The sequence below is a fragment of the Harmonia axyridis genome, chromosome 7 (genome assembly GCF_914767665.1).
Source record: "Harmonia axyridis chromosome 7, icHarAxyr1.1, whole genome shotgun sequence".
Taxonomy (NCBI): domain Eukaryota; kingdom Metazoa; phylum Arthropoda; class Insecta; order Coleoptera; family Coccinellidae; genus Harmonia; species Harmonia axyridis.
In genome coordinates, this window is record NC_059507.1 from 4,714,080 (window position 1) to 4,734,012 (window position 19,933).

At 32.8% G+C, this 19,933-nt stretch overlaps 3 protein-coding genes across 5 annotated transcripts in view; all 3 read right to left on the reverse strand.

Annotated features, from left to right (window-relative positions):
- LOC123684413 (tumor necrosis factor receptor superfamily member wengen) overlaps positions 1 to 604 on the reverse strand; it is a 51,850-nt gene extending 51,246 nt beyond the window's left edge. The window contains exon 1 of the mRNA XM_045623664.1: positions 421 to 604. Within this exon, the coding sequence (XP_045479620.1) occupies positions 421 to 444 (24 nt within the window). The 5' untranslated portion in view covers positions 445 to 604. The remainder of the gene's footprint in view (positions 1 to 420) is intronic.
- A 2,583-nt stretch (positions 605 to 3,187) lies between these two features.
- On the reverse strand, positions 3,188 to 11,222 carry LOC123684611 (putative carbonic anhydrase 5). 3 transcript variants are annotated; one of them, XM_045623931.1, is made up of 8 exons: positions 11,077 to 11,222; positions 10,251 to 10,330; positions 10,150 to 10,197; positions 6,323 to 6,472; positions 5,045 to 5,165; positions 4,877 to 4,982; positions 3,739 to 3,960; positions 3,188 to 3,312 (listed from the first exon to the last, which is right to left on the reverse strand). In XM_045623931.1, the coding sequence occupies exons 2-8, from the start codon at positions 10,279 to 10,281 to the stop codon at positions 3,190 to 3,192; spliced, it is 801 nt and encodes a 266-aa protein (XP_045479887.1). In that variant the 5' UTR covers positions 10,282 to 10,330; positions 11,077 to 11,222; the 3' UTR covers positions 3,188 to 3,189. The 3 variants fall into 3 exon arrangements, with proteins under 3 accessions (XP_045479887.1, XP_045479886.1, XP_045479888.1); XM_045623930.1 differs by having other exon boundaries at positions 10,251 to 10,349; positions 11,077 to 11,122; XM_045623932.1 differs by lacking the exon at positions 10,251 to 10,330 and having other exon boundaries at positions 11,077 to 11,198.
- Positions 10,299 to 19,297, reverse strand: LOC123684613 (carbonic anhydrase 14-like). The gene is made up of 7 exons (XM_045623933.1): positions 18,778 to 19,297; positions 18,673 to 18,720; positions 17,862 to 18,014; positions 12,997 to 13,117; positions 12,729 to 12,834; positions 12,194 to 12,415; positions 10,299 to 10,436 (listed from the first exon to the last, which is right to left on the reverse strand). Exons 1-7 carry the CDS (start codon positions 18,809 to 18,811, stop codon positions 10,422 to 10,424), a joined length of 699 nt encoding a protein of 232 aa, XP_045479889.1. The 5' UTR covers positions 18,812 to 19,297; the 3' UTR covers positions 10,299 to 10,421.
- Positions 19,298 to 19,933: the final 636 nt, after the last annotated feature.

The following is a 19,933-nucleotide window of genomic DNA, read 5'->3' on the forward strand; positions in this document are numbered from 1 at the left end:
AAGTTTTTGTGGTCTCCAAGAGAACAATTGGGGTATGAATAAACGAGCGGTTAGGATTAGTTTTTTTCATTAAATTGCCAGGTTACAAAATTCTTTTTGAAGGTTCAAGTTTACTTCAACAAAAAAAGACTCTCCTGTAATTATAAACGAATATTTTACTTTTAATGATAGTACTTTGCTATTAACATCACTTTAATAACACTGCTTGTCGTTCTCAGTCAAAACTTATTTTGTGTGAGCAAACAGATTAAAATAAATATAATATATAATCTAGAAAAAAGGGAAGTATTGAATAACATTGCAGTTTTTGTATTTGAATATCCGAAAGTTTGATAAAGATGAACATCCCCTATATTTTCACAGTGAATACTTTAAGTAAAACTTAAAAACACAGAACTTTAAGTATCTCAATGACTTTACCTTTAAAGACCGGTGAATCCCCATAGATAACGAGTAATCCTTCGCTTTAAGATATAAAGTGGTAGTTCACAAAAACAAGCACAATTTTTCGCCACATATTACGCAAAATGTCGCGCCGGAATTAAGCAGAGCTCACACGTTCAACCGATCAGCTCTGGGTTCACTACGTTGAGTGAAACCGCGGCAAGAAAAGCCAAACTATTCAAAAGGATTTAGTCGGGCGCAGGCGCATCGGCTGAATCGCATTGGTTATTTTAATTTTCGAGAGATTTTTGTTATGACAAGAACGTGATAGCTAAAAAGAGGGGTTGCTTTTTTTTTGTAACCCTTAAAGTTTTATATTCCACGAAATGGATATTAATGTTTTCTCTGACAGATGCATAAATCACTGATTTGAACAGATGGTCAGAGGACTTAAATTTGTTTATGTTTCTCACAGGAAAAACTGTTGGTATTTGGCACATTTCGTTTGCTGATTGTTGATGCCGTGATTTTTATATTTTTTGAGTTGGTTTGAATGCTTTTTATGTGCCTGTTTTTATCGATAAAACAGGCCAATTGAAAAGTCCCCGGTCTACCATAGTAAAACACATTTTTTTGGCACAATTCGATTTTATTATTCAACATAGTTGCCTTCGAGGGCGATACAGCGATTATAGCGATCTTCCAACTTCTCGATACCATTTTTCTAGTACGATTTGTCTTTCACTTCAAAATAGGCCTCAGTTTCGGCGATTACTTCTTCATTGGCGCTAAATTCCTTTCCAGCGAGCATTCTTTCGAGGTCTGAGAACAAGAAAAAGTCGATGGGGGCCAGATCTGGCGAATACGGTGGATGCAGAAGCAATTCGAATCCCAATTTTGCCATTGTTTTCATTGATTTGTGACACGGCACATTGTCTTGATGAAGCAGGACCTTTTTTTTTTTCAAATGGGGCCGTTTTTTAACGATTTCATTTTTTAAACGATCCAATAACGCTATATAATAATCGCTGGTGATGGTCTGGCCCTTTTGGAGGTAATCAATGAATAATATACCTTGAGCATCCTAGAATACTGATGCCATAACCTTGCCAGCTGACTGTTGTGTTTTTCCTCGCTTTGTATTCGGTTCATCGTGTGCAGTCCACTCAGCTGACTGTCGATTGGACTCCGGAGTGAAATGATGGAGCCATGTTTCATCCATTGTCACATATCGACGCAAAAATTCAGGTTAATTGCACTTGAACAGCTTGAAACACTGCTCAGAATTATTAACACGTTGTTGCTTTTGATGGATTGTGAGCTCGCGCGGCACCCATTTTGCACACAGCATTCTCATATACAAATATTCGTGAATGATATGATGAACACGTTCAGATGATATCTTCACAATGTCTGCTATCTCGATCAACTTCACTTTACGGTCATTCAAGATTACTTTGGGAACACTTTTGATTTTTTCGTCGGTGACCGCCATCTGTGCATCAACCCGGGGACTTTTCAATCGGCCTAATGAAATAAAAACCAAAAGTAAAAAATAAACAATTTAAACCTTATTTTTTCCAATACCTGTATCAAATTTAAATCAAATCGGTTCAAAGTTATTTAATAAATAGTTAAATACCGTTTTTTTGGACTTCAACGCCCTGTATCTCATTATTACTATATACCTATATACTAAAGGTTTCAATTGGTCCGAAGTGTTGTCGATGAAGTGTTAGGTTTTTTTGATATTGCACCTAAATTTTCCATGGTTTTAATGATGCGATCAACATGGAATTTTGCATGGAACTTGAAATAGTAGTAGTTATCAAAATATGTAATAAACTAACTCATTGGTTGGACTTATTCGGTGCTGTAAACAAATATAGGTAAATTTGGTGTTAGGACTCAATGGACATGTTGCACTTCAGAAATCGATATTCGGAGTACCTACCTTATTGATTTTCTCAATATGTAACTCTTCCTCCTTTGTTGCGATTGGTTGTTGCTATGCGATGCACTATAATGACATCTAATTATGTAAATTGATTGTCTCTATTTACGTGATATTACCGATGTTACCATAAGTACCGACCAAGGATCATTAAATTCTCGTACATTATACCATATACCTATGAATTTGATGAATAAATTATTTTGAGATTTTGCTCAAATGTAAAATAATGATATAATGGCTAAATTATTTCCTGATATCTGCCATTTTCTTAAGTTGAATCTATAAAAGGAATCTTTTTGAATGATTTGACACTTCAGTGGTTTGTCCTGACTTTTATCGTTAGGCATTCCAAAAATGTATTCAAAAAGCTGTCATGTAATTGAATCTTGAATTTCTTAGGTTTCTTTCAGAATATTTACGCAAAAATTCTTTCGGGATTGGATTTCCAAAGATAAATATTTATTGATTAGGGTCATTTGAACGGTCAAAAAATTTATGTTTTTTTATTGATTTAAGGCAAGAATTATGAGAATAGCTGATAAACACTAAAATTTAAAACAGCTATACAATATGTCCCAAGTTCCTGTGCCTATTACACTTGAAGAACTTGACCTATTTGAAATCTGAAAATTGGGATTATGATATTATTCGTTAATATTTTCTAAGCTAAAATATTTTTTAACATGAGTACATCCGGTTATACAGAAAATAAAAATAACTTTGTCGTTTTTTCTGCTTTGATACGATTGAATATTGAATTCTGAACAACTTTCTGTTAGAATTGCATTAAATATCAATGAAAAAACTAAAAAAAAAAATATATTGATACTTATATGTTTATTTTTCTGTTAGCAAGGACATTCGTCAGTATGTATTTCAAAAACAGTTCTTCCGTTGAGTGGTTGTACAAACCTATAATTCCGGAACAATTTTTTTCCTTCATGGTCCTCAATCGTTGCAAATTTTTTGACCTAGAATTGAAAGAAGTATTCATGAGCGATATGGAAATCATATTCATCAAATACGCATTTTATAAAGTGGGTAACGTCGATTGCTACAAAATTTGAAAAAATTTTTTCAAATATACTTATTCACATGAGAAAAAATTCAGAATATTTTGATATTTGTTATATTGTTTGGTAGGAATCTGTCATCCAATTTTTAACGCTAAATGTTCTACAAAGAATGGAACTAAACGTTACTGAAACTTTCTTTTTCTGAAGATAACACATTGTTGTCGAAACGTATGTCAAACGCTTGTGAAGACTCTGTAGATTAGATTGTGAGTGCAGCTAAAACTTTACTGGAATTACTTCTGATTAAAGAAGATTTTCAGTCGAATTAGGAAAATGCAAAATCTCAATACATATTTCCATTTAGAAAAAAATTTCTCTCACCTGATCGCGAGAAATGGGTACCACATTACTCAATACTGTCCACACCACAACATCATTACAGTCAGGAGTTGTCAAAGATCCAAAATATCTATAGAATGTTGTGAGCTCTTTAGGCAGTAGTTTTAATGGGTTAATTTTAATGACAGTCTTTTGCTTGGTTTTTCTGATCTTCTGCAAATTTTCAACTATGGGGTTGAACTCATCGTTTTGTCTGTCAGCTTCCTGAAAATTATGGGTACTTGAATATCTGAATTTCAATGAACAGTTTTTTCATACAGGATACAGGGGATGCCAAAAAAAGGGTATTGTCATTATTAACTTTGGGATTATTTGATTACAGCAGTAGGAATCTGATGTATGATTTGATCTTGATTCTTTATTCTGGAAATTCTAAACACATGTGATCTTCGATTCTAATTCAGATAATTTAGACCAAATCATTTCGAACACGCCTACTTATACTTCTCTTTCCTTATATGATATTGGAGATATCCACTCTATCATTGCCTATATTTTATACGATTCATAGAGTAATAAACATAGATAGAGAGAGTATACCCAATTTTTACATGTCCCCAATATGGTTAGATTACGTTGTCGAATTGTGATTTATTTTCAAATCCACAATTTTACTATATCGTTATGAATGTATATTATATTGAATGAAATATATTTATTTGAGTGATTCCTGATTAAATATGCTAATTTGAATATTTGTAATCCGATATTTTTCCTAACTGTCGAATATATAATAAGCAGAATATTTATTATTTTCTGTATATACCTACTGAAATCCAAGGTTTGGCAACTTTTGCTCTCCTAGTGTCATCGGTTGTTTCACGTCGTTTGGCGCGCTTGGAGTTTGTTTGCTGAATTTCTGATATATTTAGGTATTTATTTCAATATATTTTGAGTTGATATGAAACATTGAATCACTATGGGACATAAGAAGTGCTTTCTTTGTGGAGAAACACGCGAATTAAGTGAAATATCGTATCACTGATATGTTTTCATTTCCGCGCGCTTCATGTCAAATTTGATAGTTCATGTTGGGGACAAAATTTGCTTACTGAAAATGAAATATGTTCCCTCTATCTATGTTTATTACTTTGAGATACGATTTTATGAATTGTCTTACATCATATAAAACAGCTATCACTGCAAGTCCATTTCGATACTTCTGTGCTTCAACAGCAGATCTGTATCTGGTGTTGTGAGCTACGAAGTGCGATTCTAAAGCTTTCCTTCAAAGAAACAATAAAATATAATGACGTTTTAATATTGAAAGTGCAGAGAACTCATTTACCGTTTTCCTTCTACGGTGTGTTCAGCTCCCCAATGAAAGTGAAACTGGACTAGCTTGTATTGCCCAGGTAAGCCTCCTCCAGTTATTGCTAAAGGCTGCCTGCTGGCTAACTCGACAAGAACTAGAACAATAAGTAGAAGGAAGGGTTTTCATAATGAATATTGGCTAAATTATGGTTATCCTCTATCCATTGTTTATTAGGTAAATAGCAAGGGTTTTGCTACAGAGCAGTTTCTTCAGATTTGTATATTTGTAAATTTCCGAATGATCAGATGCTGATCTTGAAGAATATTCACTTTTTATGAGACGCATCATCGATGCTAGGTAAGAACTGCCAATAATTGAAGAAATGGAAGAAAAATGCAAGATTCTCGAAAAATTCCCAAAAAAACAAGAAAGACAGTAGAACGAAACTTGTAGCCGTATCTTTTGAGTCTGGCTTTTCTTTACAGATAACCAGACAATGAAACATGAATCCATCTGCTCAAGACAATCTAACATTCAAGGGATCCAGAATTACCAATTTCATATTATATGAATGAAAAGTGTTGATAGACTACCTACTTAGTAGGTATAATTTTGTTAATGAATATTATTAAATAGATAAAAAAGGTTTTTTTTTTCGCATAATACCCAAGAGCATAATGTACTGGTACTCATTGATAACTAAGCATCAAATAACAAACTAGTAAGACAAAAGATCGCCGTAGCAATAGCTTTCACCTCGAGTGTTATGGTTTCCCCGAAAGGTGGCGCTTCGCTTGATGCATTTTGCTTGTAATTCTCTCTATACAAGATTTAAACTGATCTGAGTTGTTCCAGGTGTATAACGTAGAGGTCTCTGGCGTAGAGTACTTAAGTCTCTCGAATTGCCTCAGCGTTGATCTGCACGATTTTCGCAATATTTAGAACAGATGTCACGAGATGAATAATGAAAAAATCTTTTGCATAAAAAAAAATGGCCAGTGATGTTAGGATAGCGTTGGCAGTTTAGTATCTGTTTTTTCACAAGATAGATTAAAGTAGGGTGACTTTTTTGAGCTTGCTCTCGAGAAAAGGCGCTATGATTTTTCCAAATGTCTGCGGTTTCAAAAAAGTTTTCAACGATTCAGTAATATTTGTTGATAACCTTCATCAATTTTCGTTTTGTCCTTCAGGAAGTCAATGCAGTAACTTTTGAAAGACAACATGTACATCAAGCCCAATATTGTTAGATTCAAACTAATCCCTGATCATTCAGAGAAAGTGCTCTCAATTTTTTTTTTTTTGGTAATTTACTTGTGTGGCCGTTATTTGTCATTGTGGCGTTGTATTCTTCGTCCCAATTTCTTAACATGAATGGATTCATCGCAAGCTTAACCATATGGCTTTCGTCTAGGTCGATAGGAGATTGTGCAATTGCTCCCTGGCATGCTTCTGGCCATTTATCTGAAAATAAATACATATATAAATTATGTGGAATGTACCCTGAAAGTTTAAAGTTCTTAGATTCTTCCGTTAGAAAGTTATCGTACATACGGACGGACAGAATCGAATTTGAGGACGGATTCGTTATCAGTGACGTCATTGCTTGAGACCAATCCTGGTTCAACATTACAGATATTGTGACGTAATGATGGACGACCGGTTCTGAGACAAAAGCTCAAAAAAGCTAATAATTCGATTTTGCATGTAGAACAATAGTTTGAAATTGATGAAACGTTCAAAATTAAGTAGCGTCTAACTGTTCTACTTCTTATATTCATCAGGTGTTTCAATTTTTCACTAATTATGGTCTACTTCAACCAGAAAACTGATTCCGGTTTATTTAAAAATTTAGGTCTGAAGTCTTTAAACAACAAGACGGCACTACGTGCCACATAATCAATGAAACAATCGCAATTTCGCAAGAATAGTTTCCTGGACTTGCTATTTTTCGAAGAGGTGATCACAATCGGCCACCGAGATTTTGTGATTTAACACCTTTAGACTTTTCTCTTGGAGGCACGTAAAAGATGAGGTCCATGACAATTCTCTAAAATCGATTCAAGACTTTAAAATTGGAATTCGTGAAGTTATCGGGGACATACAACCGCAAATGTGGGAATTGTTCATGGAAAAGTCATGAAAAGGTTATGGTGCTGCAACCGTAGCCGTGGCATCCATTTGGTTGATATCGTTTTCCATCGTTTATGGCATACCTTCTTCTTCTCCTAAAATATACTCGTTTTTTTAATATTAATAAAATGAGATATAATATTGGAAAACCTTTATACAGGGTGGCCACTTTTTCAATGGGATTGTATTGGTAACTTTTAAACCATAAGAGTTAGAAGGTCGGTCAAATGGACAAAAAGTTGCATGCATAGAAGCATTATCAAGCAGTTCAAACAAATCGAGATTATCAGGGCCGGTTTTCGATATATCATAAGAAAAGTAAATTATGTCATTTTGATTTTTCTTTTTTTCCCACTTCATTTCAAATATCATCGAAAAATGTTACAGGAATATTTTATTTGACAGTAAATTATCCTCAGTTTGACGTAATCAGATTTCGTATCCAACGTTTCGTACTCTCTGGGCTACCCTCAACCTCATTTTTTTCAATACGGACCTGCATATTTTATGACATTTTTCGAAATAACTTTTAACGCGGAATTCAACGATATATCATACAATGGCATTCAAAGTAGATTTTCAGGTGATTTTGACCCTTATCCAATTTTCTTCGGGTCGGATCTGTATTACCTTCATTTAGTTTAATTAACAACATGCAATATGCAATAAATTTCGATAAGAAAATCAACTTACCCATCTTGAACTAAATGGAACATATTAGAATCAAAGCAAGAAACCAGTTTACTGGTTTCTTGGTTCTTCTTTTATGATAATCATTTAAATATTTCAATTCATAATAATTAAACGAAAGTATCATTTAATGAAAGAAAAATCAGATGATTATTCGAAAGTAAATGAAAATTAATGAAGTAAGTGTTGGAAATGTCCACCATTTTGTAAAATGCACTTTACGGTTCTGGAACCGATACTTCTTATACATTTGCTTGTTTGGTATCCTTGAATACCTTCCAAACCATTCTCAATTTTCTCGCGAGGTATCACTATTGTTGTATTTGTTATTTGTTCCGGTGAAACAAATTACAGAATCGAAATTTATTTTGAGAGCATTACGATATAATTTTTGCAAGGCTTGGTATTCAAATTCAAAATCATTGTATTCGCGTCTCTTGACTATTTTATTAAGAGCAGTTTTTGAAAAATTCCATTGACTGGCCTCAGTTCTCGATTTTTTTTCTGGGTTCGATTGAATTTGGGTCAGAACATTGATATCGTTAAAATACTTGTTTTTTCTTACATACACATCATTAATTTTGGATGAGGTTCAAAATCTTGAATTCAGCGTTAAAAGTTATTTCGAAAAATGTCATAAAATATGCAGGTCCGTATTGAAAAAAATGAGGTTGAGGGTGGCCCAGAGAGTACGAAACGTTGGATACGAAATCTGATTACGTTAAATTGAAAATAATTTACTGTCGAATAAAAAATTCCTGTAACATTTTTTTATAATATTTGAAATGAAGTGGGAAAAAAAGAAAAATCAAAATGACATCATTTACTTTTCTTATGATATCTCGAAAACCGGCCCTGATAATCTCGATTTGTTTGAACTGCTTGATAATGCTTCCATGCATACAACTTTTTCTCCATTTGACCGACCTCCTAACTCTTATGGTTAAAAAGTTACCAATACAATCCCATTGAAAAAGTGGCCACCCTGTATAAATCATCATATATCGGTTCAACCGGAAACTAGTAAGCTTTCTTCATATAGAGGGATAAATTCTATAAAACCGTTCCACTTCATTTTTAAAATTTATTTTTCCAAAGACACAAGTCAAACATTAATGTGTATACATGTAATAATGAATAATTATCCGATCGATTTCGAACTAAAAAGCATTTCACGCAATCATTGAACAGTTTGATGGGAAACAATAACTTTTAAAATGTAACAATATGAAATTCAATTGGCCAATCAATCGAACTGAGAAATTAATTTTTTTCCACAGTAAGTTCGAATGGTGAAAAACATGAATCTATAGCATTATGTATAGCATTATCCATGTGGTGGTCCGAATTTTGCAGCCCTTTTTCAATGACATAATGTCATAATGTCAACTGTCATCCGAAACGTCATATGTTCAGTTGAAGGTTTGTTATTTAACATTATGGATCGTTGCAGAACTTGTGAAAATTGTGAAAACTTACTACAAAAGTGATAATTTTGTATTGAGTATGTTTCGTGCCGACATAATCGTCCATCTTAGTATACAATTGGTAAGATAGTGAAAAAATTCGAAGGGACTGGATTTGTTAGTTATGTTTTGAGGCTCATACATCATTGAAATGCAACCAAAAATATTGCTACAGTAAGTGAAAGTGTTAAAGAAGATCCAAATTGATCCATTACGCGGCGCGCACAACATTTGGGCCTCTCTCACGGCACGTGATGGCGTATTTTGCACTTATCCGTATAAGGCTCAGTTTTTACAAGAACTAAAGCCAGCTGACCATTGAAGGATTAGAACATCTGTCAATGGATGCTTGAACAACAAAATTTGGATGATGATTTTTCGCATTGAATTTTTTTCAGCGACGAAGCATATTTTTCACTCGATGACTATGTAAACAAGCGAAATGTTAGTGGAAATCTCATGTAGCTGCTGAAAAACCATTACATCCGCAAAAGGTCACTGTGTGCGAATTGGCCACCAAGATCTTATGATTTATCGCCTTTAGATTTTTTTTTGGAGGGGTTTTGCGGAGAATCGTGTTCATTCCTGGTCATTAAATTCGAATATTCTGCGAAAATATTCGTTATGTAATAGGTAACCGAATTTACTGTATAATGAAAACAGATTTTGAGTTGAATAGTCGATAAAGTGCATAAACCCTGTGAGATTATATTTCTTTCAAATATTATTTAGATTATATCAACGACATCCATATTCTGTAAGAATTTTGCTCTTTTTTGAAATAATCTAGAGAAATAATTCAAATTCTATGAAACAACTGAAAAATCAGAAATATTTCTTAAAAACACTCACCTTGTTCCTTATAATTCCAACCATGGGACATAGGTGCAAAAATAATTGCTGAAAATCATTGTGAGTTAAGAAATAGAACACGAAATCAAAGTGCAGCTCACCTATCAAAGAAACAATCAATTTATTACTCATTATCTTCGAAGACTGGTTATAATCATATAAAATCCAATTTTATTGTTAGCTTCAAGAATTTGTACAATATGAAACAATGTAAGGAATTGCAAGTATATCAAGCATCAAAATGTTCGCTCGTTGTTAATTATACCCATTTTTCAGTGACGATGTTTCTAGTGAAAAAATTTTGGTCAAAAATTATTTCGTTAATTTATTTCCATAACTGAAAGATGAGATAATAAGACAGTGAATACTTAGTGGCTTCTTATCGTTACATTAAATACCTTTTAACTACTAATTTGTTTAGTTTACTTCTGTTTACAATATACAAATTTATTATTTTTGATATTGTTGAAATTGTTTTTTGATGAAGATTAATTTTGAAAGGTAGAATAGAATATATACTAATCTCACATCTATTTTTAATATTGTTATTCTCTTCGTTAACTCATTAAATTTCAAGGTTTCTCAAACATTTGCAATTCATAGTCTTCCCCAAGATAAGATATATAAAATTAATGAAACGGAACTTCCGAAATTAAAAAAAATTACTTCGGCACCTTGTACATACGTCAGATTTACAACTAAAATAGAAATTTTTTTTTCAAGAAGTTTTAGTATATCCATGATGTTCTTTTGAAAATATTAAAATGAAATTTAGAAAACGCTCTGAAAAATGCGTTCAAATATTATAATGTGAACGATTTGAAATGTTCTTAGATGAAGTTTGCAAGCATACCTTGAAAAGTTCAGATTCCAATTCCGTAATTCACATTATTCTAGCGATACTCAAAATAATGAATAAAAGGATACTGTTCCATCTAGTAAATTTCTGAAAATCAGTGTTATTCACCCAGTTAAGTATTGGTTTCTTAAGGTTATTGTCGTAAAAAAACTGCTGTTACAAAAAAAAATTATACATCAAATTTTGATTGAATGAGCTTCTTCTCAATTTTGACAATTCTGTCATTTCGAAACCAAAGAAAAAATAAACATTACATTCATTCACATACCTACATTTAAAAACAAATAATATTTTCTGGAAGAAGATTTGAATTTCGGTAGAATAAGGTTCTCATACATATTTTAAATTATCTTCCTTATATTTCGCATAAATCTTCCAAAAGTTATTTTACAACCAAATTCTCTGGAAACAAAGCTACAACCAAGCAATATATTTCCTTCGCCAATTTTTCTATCCTGGCTCTCCTAGGCTTCTGTGAGACCACTCAGAAACTTAGATCTTGTACCAGCAAAGAAAATCGGTTGCTCTTTGTGTAGGCTTTGTTACTGTGTCCCATCACCACTTTGGGCTAATGAATTGAAGAGTATCTACTTTCGTATTTGTGTAATTTAGCAGATGTATCAGGATTAGAAAAAGAAGAAGTCAGACAATTCTATGTAACATTTTAAAATGAAAAACCATTATAAATTTTGTGATTGGGAACTCTTAATTAGTATGATTCTTATGAATGAATATTTCTCAGTCGAAACATTATTATACGATGATTTTAGGTGGTTTGCCAATATGCCAATCTCAAGTGTATACTACATAGACAGTTCTTCCACCTCGAGGTTTTACAAATCTGAAATTTCGAGCCAGTATATGGCCTTCATCATCCCTTATAGACTTAAAACTGTTCACCTGGAAATCAAGAAATCCAAGTTCAATTTTAATACATAATTTTGGGTATATTAGGTAGGAGAAAAGTATTATCGTATTTCTGTAGTTCTTTTTTTCTCAACTAAGTTTATCTTGTTCGTTATTGGTCACATTGGATCATACCATCCTTTCTGGTGTAGAGGAGGTGTACGATGCAAAACGCTCTGGCAATAGCATATTGAGTAGCAAGAACGGTAAGCATATTTTACCGATAGAAGGTGCTATCTATTTGCATAATAATCTTGAAAAATAATGAAAAATTCTCACTTGTTGTGGTGAAATAGAATCTACGTCACTAAAAATTGTCCACACCACTCCCTCATTGCAATCTGGTGTTGTAAGGGAACCAGAATATCTATAGAATTTTCTTAAATTTCGTGGCAGCAGTTTTGAAGGATTGATCGTTATCATGGTACTGTTTTCAAAGTTTTTAACCTTTCCAATATTATTCACAATCGGTAGCAAATTTTCATTCGCTTGTGCAGATAACTGAAATGAATTAATATTTACTCGAAGTTATCCGTGGTCTCCAGGGACATATGTCAATTCTGGATGACATATCTGGGAATATCTGGGATATGTCATCTGTGGATGACATATCTGGGAATATCTGGGATATGTCATCTCTGGGAATATCTGGGATATGTTATCTCTAGATGACACACAGATCGTTTTCACAATTGGATGTTTCATGGTAGGAGATCATTTTTCCTCTGATATGGTCTTTTATGCCTCCAAATGTAGTTTGTGTCAGACTTTGAAGTTACAAGAATAACAATGATTAAGAATGGGTCATATTTACTTTATACAGAACTCCTATAACAGCTATTCCATTATAGTGCTTTTTAGCATCATCAATAGATTCATACTGATGTTGATAAGTGACAAAATGTTGTTCCAAGGCTTTCCTTCAACAAAAAAATAACTTTTGAGATACAATCGAGAAAAACAATAAAATATTACACAATTAATGAAATGATACATTTCCTACACTTTGAAATAGCGGCAAACTAGCTCCAATGTTTGTCTTAACAATTCTATCTGACATTTTGTAAACAATGTTTTCTTACCTCCTTCCATTTATGGTATGTTCAGAGGGCCAATGGAAGTGGATCTGGTGCAGTTTGTACAATCCTGGAAGTCCTCCAGCTTCAACAGTTATTGGACCATCGTAACGTAGGTACACATCAACTAAAATTCAAGGTCAAAGTCGACAATATAAAATTCGACTGTATAATCTATCTTCTGTGAATTCGAAAAAATTCATATTCAGTGAAATACAGTTTTAGCATAGTATAAGGAAAGGATAGTAAGCCAAGCGCCGTTTGACGGCAAGGAAATAGTCACCAGGGGTCGCTACTGTAGTTGGATTTGGATTTGGAGAAGTAACTCGATAATAGATAGCGCTGAATCATGAGCTATAGATGGCGCAGAAATAATATGATAATTCATTCAGTGGCGTGGTTGAAAAGGGGTCGCATGACATTGCCAACAATTTTTATGTTGATATTAAGTTATCACAAATACACGCCACTGGCGTAAATGCTTATTACAGAGCAGAAAAAAATATCAAAATATAGAAATCTTCTGACCACTCTATTTCGAATATTTTTGTTCTTCAAAATAACACCGATTTTTTCAGAGGGCTCCACTTTACGGACCAATTTTTGACAGTAAAATTCGAGTAAAACGTGAGTACAACTAGATGGCGCTCAACATCAACAAAATCGAAAAAAGCACTACACTGGCTTACTATCCTTTCCTTATACCATAGTATAAGGAAAGGATAGTAAGCCAACCGCCGTTTGACGGCAAGGAGCTGGTCACTTGGAGTCGCTTCTGTAGTTGGAACCAATGTTTTACGGGTTGCATATATCGAACACTATTGACTACCCAAAGTGGAGAAGTAACTCGATAATAGATGGCGCTGAATCATGAGCTATAGATGGCGCAGAAATAATACGAAAATTCATTCAGTGGCGTGGTTGAAAAGGGGTCGCATAACATTGCCAACAATTTTTATGTTATTATTAAGTTACCACTACATTTGAATATTCGAATATTCATTGAATATTTATTCGAATAATTGCGTTTTGCATTACGATAAAAGTTTGAATGATCACTTAACTCTCTATTCAGGAATAATTACAACAAATTGATAGATACAATTGAATTAAAATTATTCATATAATAGTAGAAAGTGGTTTCATCCGAAGAAATATGAATAGAATTGGGATATTATCAATGAAAAAAATATAAAAATTGGATATAAGATTCAAACATATGAATTTAGCAATAAAGAGTTCTAAAAATAATAATATAAGATTCCACATTCGAAATGTAATGCCGTCTTTTAAATCGTTGGTAAAGTTTTTTCATTTGAAACCTTGCTTTTCTGATCCCTATGCATTGTGATTTTTAGACATTTCTCTATTTCAGTGGTCAAAATTTTTTTTATTCTGAATTGAGAACCGACGAATCTTTCTATTCTTTTAAACCTGGGGTCTTGAAATGTACACACATCCTCCTCTAACTAAACTGAATCAGAAAAACAAAGTGTTTTGAATCATTCATAGAATTGAGGACGAAGTGTATTCTTGGAGGATTAAATGTTCTCAAAATCCGCTCTATCATTCTTTTTGTATCTGTATACCTGTAATGAATCTTATATAGGAACAAAATTGACACAAAAATATTCGAAAGGGTATCATAAATTACAAAGTTATATTGGACAATTTACCGCCTGGGATTTCCAAACTATCGGAAGAAATTCAATAAAGGGGATGAGTTTACATCCGTTTGTTCGTTCAACAGAATATTTTGGGTATTATACCTGTTTATTTCTAGGGATTCTAAGAGTGTTAGTCTTAAGCTCTTGTTTTCTGAATGAAGGATTTCAAAGTTATTATTGAAGGTATGGTCCCATTCTTTTAAGTGATTCGCCTAGGTTGAAAACGAACTATCAGATGTATAACTCTTTTGGTGTTCCTTTATCCTTTTATTGAAAGATCTTCCTGTTTGTCCAATATAAACCATAGGGCAATCATTACAGGTTAACTTGTTAATGAACATCTCTAAGTTGTTACTTGTTTTGAAGGATATTGTGTAATTGAATTTTGTCTTCAGGTATTTAGCAATCTTTTCAGAAATATTATTAACATAAGTTAACGAAAAAAATTAAGTATCAATACCATCAAATTAATAATATTTCTTAAAAGATTGCTAAATACCTGAAGACAAAATTCAATTACACAATATCCTTCAAAACAAGTAACAACTTAGAGATGTTCATTAAAAACAATAAAGACAAAACAGATAAAGAAAATAAATCCGGTGTCTACAAGTTAACCTGTAATGATTGCCCTATGGTTTATATTGGACAAACAGGAAGATCTTTCAATAAAAGGATAAAGGAACACCAAAAGAGTTATACATCTGATAGTTCGTTTTCAACCTACGCGAATCACTTAAAAGAATGGGACCATACCTTCAATAATAACTTTGAAATCCTTCATTTAGAAAACAAGAGCTTAAGACTAACACTCTTAGAATCCCTAGAAATAAACAGGTATAATACCCAAAATATTCTGTTGAACGAACAAACGGATGTAAACTCATCCCCTTTATTGAATTTCTTCCGATAGTTTGAAAATCCCAGCCGGTAAATTGTCCAATATAACTTTGTAATTTATGATACCCTTTCGAATATTTTTGTGTCAATTTTGTTCCTATATAAGATTCCGAAAACCTTTGTACTCTTATCAGTTCAGAAATGTAGCCTGATTGAGCCACAGTGTGGCGAAACAATTGTTGCTAAAAATTAAATAATATAGTGGAAATTAATTCGTTTTATTTTATTTATAATGAATTTCCGCCAAGTAAGGACCGAATCCATTAAATATGTATTTTAGTATATCCTGCAACATACTAACTATATTTATCTTAAAATGATAAGGAAATGCCAGGCGGCAAATTTTCAAAGTGCCTGTTATGGTTTATTACATCTCTTGTCGTTAGACACTTCTATCTTTTGAGCGTTTTCTTGTGTACCTCCAATTTCTTTCATTACAAGGTCAGAACGATTATTGAACGCATTACGACCCTAGGACCGGATCATAAAATACCATTTGGTACCTATTTTGCTCACTCTCAATTGAGGGGTAGTTTTTCTATAGAATGCTTATTGTGGGATTTCCATTCTCTGTATTGTATTGGGATTTGATTCTTGAGTCGATCTTGAATAAGCCTTTCTGTCAATGAATTTTTGAGCCCACATTTTTTATCCGTTGCAAGTTGCTACACGGTTTTTATATATAGTGACAAGGAAACCATCAAATATATGGGTCTCGGTACCTAATTTGTTATTTTTGCCAACTTCAAAGAAATAATTGCCAGTTAATTCATAATGATTATTGATGGTTGCAAGAGCATTCGCTCAGTATCTTCATGATTACAAGGTTTTATTGACTGAAACTGTGTGCTTTTCAAAGCATCAAATTCATTATCACCAGGGCAGCACTGAGACTCAATAACCCTCATCAATATCGTATAGTGTCTTATATCGGAAAAGCTTTATTCCCATAGAAAATTATTTTGTAAAGAATTGGTGCGGGTTGAATTCAAATGATAGAGAGTATCGAAAAAATACATCATATTGTTTCCTTCCAAGAACTAAGAGTGGCTATTTGCTTAGTATGTATAGAAGAACTAAAATTCCATCTGTCTCTACCAACTCTTGAACTTTTCTTTATAAAATTTCTTTTATTTGATATTAAAACTGAATTTTCCAATTTTCAAGTTTTTTCCTTCATTTTTACCAAAAAAGATGTATTACTAGGAAACCTCTAATATTTCAAGCTCCTGAGCTATATGAAAAATCCATTGATATGTTCAATCCACAAACTACAACCCGAAAATATTCATTTCAATTTTAAATATAAGGTAAATATAAAAATAAAACATGATTTTATTTATTTTCAACATCATTGAGATATTTCAATATAATTTGGTTGTTTAAGGTAAACTTTTCTTCAAATATTCATAAAAACATGGGCTGATTTTTCGGTCAGAAAATATTATTACAGTCGAATAATAAAATACATAACTCTAAGAATCGTAAAAGGTTGGGAAAAAATGATCGAAACCAACTGTCAAATGCTAAATATAGCTTTTGAGAAATTTCATTGGAACTTACGACATTAGGAAATAAATGTTGATAGAAACTTTACCTATTCTCACTCAATCTATAACAAATCAATGTCAATCGAATATTCTTCAAATACATTCAATTGCAATATCGATATCCCGCGAAATGGAGTTTATTCCATTCATAAATCCTGAAAAAACCTAGAGATATCATTTCATGACGACTGGACCTGATTAGTGATTTCATGATAACTTGTAGCATTGTACTTGTTTATCACAAATACACGCCACTGGCGTAAATTCTTATTGTAGAGCAGAAAAAATATCAAAATATAGAAATCTTCTGACCACTCTATTTCAAATGTTTTAGTTCTTCAAAATAACACCAATTCTTTCAGAGGGCTCCACTTTACGGACCAATTTTTTGACAGTAAAATTCGAGGCTTAACGTGAGTGCAACTAGATGGCGCTCAACATCAACAAAATCGAAAAAAGCACTACACTGGCTTACTATCCTTTCCTTATACTATGCTTATACTATGGTTTTAGGATGGGTTTCATTAAAATTTGATTCAATCTATGGAAGTGTCAAGATTGAACTGAAATTGAGCACAGAAATGAATTGATCAAGCGAATCACCTCGATATATGAGCAATACATAGTTTTGAAATTGAGTAAGCTGTGAAGAATACGCTACTTTCTATAGCAGTTGTAGGAAAAAGTTTTATGAAACCCACCATAAGTGTAATTATTTCAAGAATAACTATAGTTTTCAATAATAGCAACTTACTGGAATGTCCATCATTGAGTAACTCAGCGTCGTATACTTTATTCCAATTTGTGAAAACGAATGGTTTTAAATACATTATAGTCATAGTACTTTCCACAAGATCGATAGGGGATTGGTTCGTGATTTTAGAGCATAAATCGCCTGGCCAGTAGTCTGAAAATAATAAACATAAATTTTTATCGAAAGAATGAATGAAAACTCTGAAAAAATCCACTAGCGTATCCAGGAAATTTTTCAGGAGGTATTTGGTTAATGGAAATTTTGTAACCGAAATATTTAAACACATAGAAATGAAAATACATGAGATTTGACAGTTTTTTAATCGAAACAACTGCAAAAACACTGTCAATAGTGATATAAATAACATGGAGGAAGATATGGCGAAACAAACAAAAACATTGTTTGAAAATTATAGTGAATAATAAGCAGTCAACAGTAAAAAGAACAAGAATAAAATCTATATGCCCTTGGCAAATTGAAAATGCAAAAATACTGAACACTGACTCCAGTGAAAAATAATTTAAATGAAATGGATAAAAACGAATTATCATAATTTGACAATTCTAATAAATAATAGGCCTTCTGAAAAAAACACAGTGTTTTATTCATAGAATGTATTATTTATTAGGTTACATAATTCGGGAGTGCAATTGGCGCAATAGTGAACGAGCGCTCGAAAGCTCCTAACTTCACGTCAGATCTTTTTTTTCAATATTCTGCTCGAATTCCACCATAGTAACAAGAATAAATATGGAATTGAAACTCCAGAGGATGAATTCATTACAAACTGATTAAGTTCAACTATTCTTACATTGATCCTGATAGTTCCAGAGATGGGAAGTGGATACAGAGATAACACCTTGAACAGTTTTCAAATTTCAATAGGGCAAATCTTGTAATATAAGTAAATACATACATATTATTGAAAGGACAATCCCGCTAAGGATCATGATACTCGGATTCGATTATAAAAACACTCAAACTGTTTGATATATAAATGTCTGTGAAATATCATGGTTTGAGTGGAACTGAATAATGAGATTTCATTTTTAATGGTTAATTTTGATGGATAGAGATTAATAATTCTTTTGAAATTGCATTTTTATCGGAAGTGGAGTTTCTTCTAGATGAAAAACTATTATATTCTGTTCTATACAATTAATAGTGAGGAATTCGGCAGACAAAATAAAAAAAAAATTCTGGTTCCTCAAACCCTCTACAGTCTTGTAAGAATGTTATATTCCGAAAAGATTTTATTTACGCATGTGCTGTGCACGGTATTATCAAAAAGCTCAAATTCCTATGGAATATTCAATGTCACAACCCGAATATAATATTTTTTTTTAAATTTCATCAAAATCTTATGTGAATAAGAACGTGGAATATTAAGATTATCAACGGAATACATTCCAGAGAGCTTAAATTTTCACGAAACTTCTTACTACCAAATCTGAACATCCATACCAATTTTCATATAACGGGTGTTTTTTTCGAGGTATATAACTTTAAGTTGGCATTACTGCTCAAGATGACGACCGATTTAACAGCTGTCAAGTTATTCATTCTCAGTTTGGTTTGGCAATTCATCATGAATAGACTCACGCCTGAATAACGCTTGCAAATAGTGCAATTTTATTTCGAAAATAATGGTTCTGTGCGGAATACATATCGCACACTACGTCCATTTTATTTTGTTTAGCGATGAAGCGCACTTCTGGTTGAATGGCTACGTCAACAAACAAAACTGCCGCATTTGGAGTGAAGCTTATCCTCAAGTGTATGTCGAAACACCGTTACATCCAGAAAAACTGACTGTTTGGTGCGCTTTATGGGCTGGTGGAATCATTGGTCCGTACTTCTTCAAAAACGATGATGACCAGAACGTTACAGTCAATGGTGATCGATATAGAGCCATGATTACTAACTTTTTCATTCCTGAATTGAACACCCATGATGTCCAGGAGCTGTGGTTCCAACAAGACGGCGCAATATGTCACACAGCTCGTACCCTAATCGATTTATTGAAAGACACGTTTGGTGACCGCCTAATTTCACGTTTTGGACCTGTGAAG

Bases quoted from the DNA above. Each gene is read 5' to 3' on its own strand.
- LOC123684613 (XM_045623933.1), bottom strand. From the start codon at position 18,811: ATGATCCTTAGCGGGATTGTCCTTTCAATAATAT. The intron at 18,721-18,777 runs GTATGTATTTAC...AAACTGTTCAAG, and splicing joins GATTGTCCTTTCAATAATAT to GTGTTATCTCTGTATCCACT. The intron at 13,118-17,861 runs GTAAGTTGCTAT...CTTGAATTTTAG, and splicing joins ACTCAATGATGGACATTCCA to TTGATGTGTACCTACGTTAC.
- LOC123684611 (XM_045623931.1), bottom strand. From the start codon at position 10,281: ATGAGTAATAAATTGATTGTTTCTTTGATAG. The intron at 5,166-6,322 runs GTAAATTACCAA...TTATTGTTCTAG, and splicing joins GACAAATAACGGCCACACAA to TTCTTGTCGAGTTAGCCAGC. The intron at 3,961-4,876 runs GTAAGACAATTC...CATAATTTTCAG, and splicing joins TGATAGCTGTTTTATATGAT to GAAGCTGACAGACAAAACGA.